The 3,748-nt window shown below is 33.1% G+C and overlaps 1 protein-coding gene across 1 annotated transcript; it reads right to left on the bottom strand.

The window, feature by feature from the left end:
- Window positions 1-432: 432 nt before the first annotated feature.
- LOC131601125 (18S rRNA (guanine-N(7))-methyltransferase RID2-like) lies at window positions 433-3,365 on the bottom strand. Its single transcript, XM_058872877.1, has 9 exons — window positions 3,165-3,365; window positions 3,000-3,075; window positions 2,816-2,899; window positions 2,663-2,718; window positions 2,491-2,547; window positions 2,162-2,211; window positions 1,802-1,954; window positions 1,073-1,211; window positions 433-886 (listed from the first exon to the last, which is right to left on the bottom strand). The coding sequence occupies exons 1-9, from the start codon at window positions 3,261-3,263 to the stop codon at window positions 722-724; spliced, it is 879 nt and encodes a 292-aa protein (XP_058728860.1). The 5' UTR covers window positions 3,264-3,365; the 3' UTR covers window positions 433-721.
- Window positions 3,366-3,748: the final 383 nt, after the last annotated feature.

The following is a 3,748-nucleotide window of genomic DNA, read 5'->3' as shown; positions in this document are numbered from 1 at the left end:
AAATACTACTACACAACCTAAAAAATCATAGTAAGTTTTCAAATATTTAAAGACAAATAATACCCACACAACCTAAATGAACATATATATAGCAATAGTAAACAAACATAATTTAGACTTTCTAGAAGTGATTTCCAGAGTTCTAAAATGATCCTTCAAACAAATTTAAGCTTCTAGTAAAAGAAGACTGAGAAGAGACATCAACAATAAGAAGAGACAAGAATTTCATTAGGTATGATTTGGAACAATAATGAAGTTAATAGTGTTGAAAAACTGATTGATTGTGTGTTGAACACAACTTTTGAAAAAATTGGCAAGATTTTTAAAATGATTTGAAAAATGTGTTGAATAACATTTGAAAATCTGATGACATATACACTCCCTCTTAAACGAAATATAAGCAAGGTACAAATAAAAAATTAACAAGACCCATTAGTAAAATCTAGTACTTTTTAATTTAACAGGCTATTAATCACTTATGTCTAGCACCTGTGCCTTTTACACCAATTTTTGTAACCCCTTCTGTCAGCAACAACTACGTGAATTACACATCCAAATCCAAATATAATTACTCATCACTTAAAACTATGTATTATAGAATTGGGTCATTGCAAACAATTCAAGCAAAAATGGGATTTTGTTATATATATTTTTAAAACACTGACATAATAATAAAATGAAAAATAAATATGCAACACTATGAGGCAAACACCAAAACCTATCAAAATCGGTCCTTTCGTTTCCGACCTGTGTACTTTGTATCTTGAGGAACCTTGTTTCCTCTTCTTCTCATCTGATCCTTCTTCCTCAGTATCCATTCCTTTCCCTTGCCGCTCTTATTATTTTTCTGTCTCTTCAAGTGTCTATGTCTGTCGAAGTTACGCACCTGCGGTATTTTTAAAAAACTATGAGCTAGTGTAGTAACAAAAAAGAATGGATTGCATACATAAGCAAGTCTGAAATAATTTGTGTTTTCGAAATTTGAAATGATTTTGAAGAATAAAATTTTATAAACATTCATTTTGCCTATTAGAAATCCCTGAATCGAATACATGGATGTGGTGAGACTTACTGTCTGATTTTCTTCATCTTCACTGTCACTCTCATCATCAGATAACTGATTTTCATCTTCATTTTTACCTTCTGACAAGGATGCATACGTTGATACTTGACCACATGCAAGAACAAGAAACTCTTTTCTCTTCTTAGAACTAACATAAGATAAGTGTTCTCCGGTTAGTGAAAAACCCATGCTCAAGAAGGCTGTGCAACGATTATCGTCAAGAGAAATCAATGCTAAAAACACAAACTGAACAAAACACAAATACATAACACTGAACTATCATAGTTTTTCTTTTAGACATGTTACATTAAGTAAAGGTGGGATATAGAATTGGAAGCTTAACTACTGGTAATGAATGCAAAAAGAACAATGCAACAAATGTCCAGATACATTGCACATTTCCCATCTGTCTTTATCCCATCTTTCATTTCAGCATGCACTAATATGATTCACTTTTTCAGATAAGAGTGGAAAAGTATGCAGTTTTAAGATGATTCACTAAGACATTTAATATATTTCAGCTGGTTCTCACCTATGAAGCCAATACACTTTAAGATTGATACAGCCACAATACGGAAAGAATGGAAAAGTGGAAAAGTGGAAAAGTATACAGTTTTAAGATTGATACAGGCACAATACAACACAATGGAAAGTTTGTAAAAAGTTCAAATATAGATGAATGGACAGAGAATACCTAGGTTGCATAAGCCCCAGTAGCATTGCAAAATCTATACATACCTGTGTGGAAAATCCACCACTATGCCACCAGCAAACCCAGCATGCATTGCAGCATTCATAATCAATTCACGCTGGTCATTATTTTCAGGATACACTTGAAAAACAGCTTTAGCACCATTGGACAAACATTTGTATAAAGATGTAAAGAATGCCCTGCAAAAGAATGTAAATTACTTAGTGTTATAGTGCGTGTAATTGTGAAATTTTCCAGCAAAAACCAGTCTTAAGTCTTAACATAAGATCGTAAGTTGGAGAAATGTGTAAAAAAGCTGCAAGTCACAATATGCTTTGAGTTTTACGAGATTCATTAAACATGGATATTAAACAACTAAAAGTGGTAAAACAAATAGAGGAACATACTTCAATCTTAATCGAGGGTTGTGAGAAGATCTATCAGCGTTACAGAGCCACTGCATTATCATACAAGAGTCGCCAAAATTAGTAAAGAAAATGAGACACACACGCGCCCAAATGAAATTTGGTAGAAATACATGACTTAATTACGCCCAGTTCAAACTAAGGAAATAGGTTGTTAGTTGTCATGAATAAACTATATCACCAAAAGTTTTCTTTGTAACTTTAAACTTGACACACTATAACTGAGTATCATTTCTTCCATCCTAGAGTTCAAACTCTTCTCTCTCTCGTAATATTTTCTAGTTTGATTAACTTAGTTATCGAAAGCTCACCTGAACGGCAGATATACTAATGGCCCCATCAATAACTCCAGGACGAAACCCTAAACCCTGAAACCAAAGATACATTGCAAAATAAAACCGTAAGGCATGATGCAGAGCATACATGTTAATTTTATTACATATGGAAAAAGCTAATAATCCCACGGGAACATGAATATTGTACCTGACCCATGTCGCTAAGTAATAGGTCACCCTCAACCTCGCGCTCCAATGCAATGTCTACAAGTTCACAATTTCAAAAATAGAATTACAAACAAGAAAATATACATATGAACAATACTAAGAACAAAAGAAATAGAGGAAAAGAAAACCATACCAAGCATGGAAGGCGAAATATCGAGACCAATCCAATGATGACCCTCTTCAGATAGTGTCTCGCCGCTGAGTCCGGATCCACAACCTACACAATAACAAAATTCACAAATCACGCGGCGAACATAAGGAATGAACAAATAAACGAGAAATATCAAAAAAATGAATGAAATTGATTGAAAAAATACCAATGTCAAGAAGCAATTTGGGAACACCGTCTTCAGGCAAAGCGAGTAGCTCCAAAGCTCGCTCTGATAGTGAAGCCTATTTTGACAACTAACAAAATCAGAATTGAATTGATTTTAAAGAGAAATGGGAAAAAATGAAATTGAAAGGATAAGAAGATGGGAAACCTGAATTTCGATAATACGGGAAGAAGAAGTGTATTTGCGAGCTTCGGTATCATCGTAGAAAATCTCCGGTGGTGCTAATCGCTCCGGTCTCGACGCCATTGCAAAACCCTAAAACCCTAAACCCGCACTCTGTTGATTTGAGTGCTTTAGCGACAGTGTTATTCACCGTTTGATTTGAGTGTTTTGAAATCTATGGTGAGATTTGTGTATTAAGATTACTTTTAATATTTTTGGTAAAGTGAATTAAGTTTTAAGATTTTTGTGATTGTTACACCAACTTTACAAGTCTATGCAAATTGATATATTTCATTTTTAAAATTCAATTTTTTTTATATCATGTTGAAATATGATAAATTTTTTGTTGATGTGGTTAAAATACAATTATCATTAACTAGTTATTTTTTATTATTATTTTAATTATTTATAGTGTGAATTTTGCTATTAGAGAATGAGTAGAAGAAATTCATTCTTATATCCATAAAGTTGGGCAATGGTTGGATTGAAAGTGTGGTTAAGATTCGGCATGAGGTCTTTAAGTATTTCTTTGAGCGATTTAAAAAAATGAATGATCATCGACCCAGACT

This window comes from Vicia villosa, linkage group LG1 (assembly GCF_029867415.1).
Source record: "Vicia villosa cultivar HV-30 ecotype Madison, WI linkage group LG1, Vvil1.0, whole genome shotgun sequence".
Taxonomy (NCBI): Eukaryota; Viridiplantae; Streptophyta; class Magnoliopsida; order Fabales; family Fabaceae; genus Vicia; species Vicia villosa.
The sequence above is the reverse complement of the archived record's forward strand: the minus strand, read 5'-3'. Positions and strand labels throughout refer to the sequence as shown.

What these genes read in the sequence shown, in the direction of transcription:
- LOC131601125 (XM_058872877.1), bottom strand. Translation starts at nt 3,263, where the DNA reads ATGGCGTCGAGACCGGAGCGATTAGCACCACCGGAGATTTTCTACGAT. An exon ending in CAAATTGCTTCTTGACATTG is followed by an intron (nt 2,900 to 2,999) that starts GTATTTTTTCAA and finishes GTTATTGTGTAG; the next exon opens with GTTGTGGATCCGGACTCAGC. An exon ending in TACTTAGCGACATGGGTCAG is followed by an intron (nt 2,548 to 2,662) that starts GTACAATATTCA and finishes CTTTGGTTTCAG; the next exon opens with GGTTTAGGGTTTCGTCCTGG.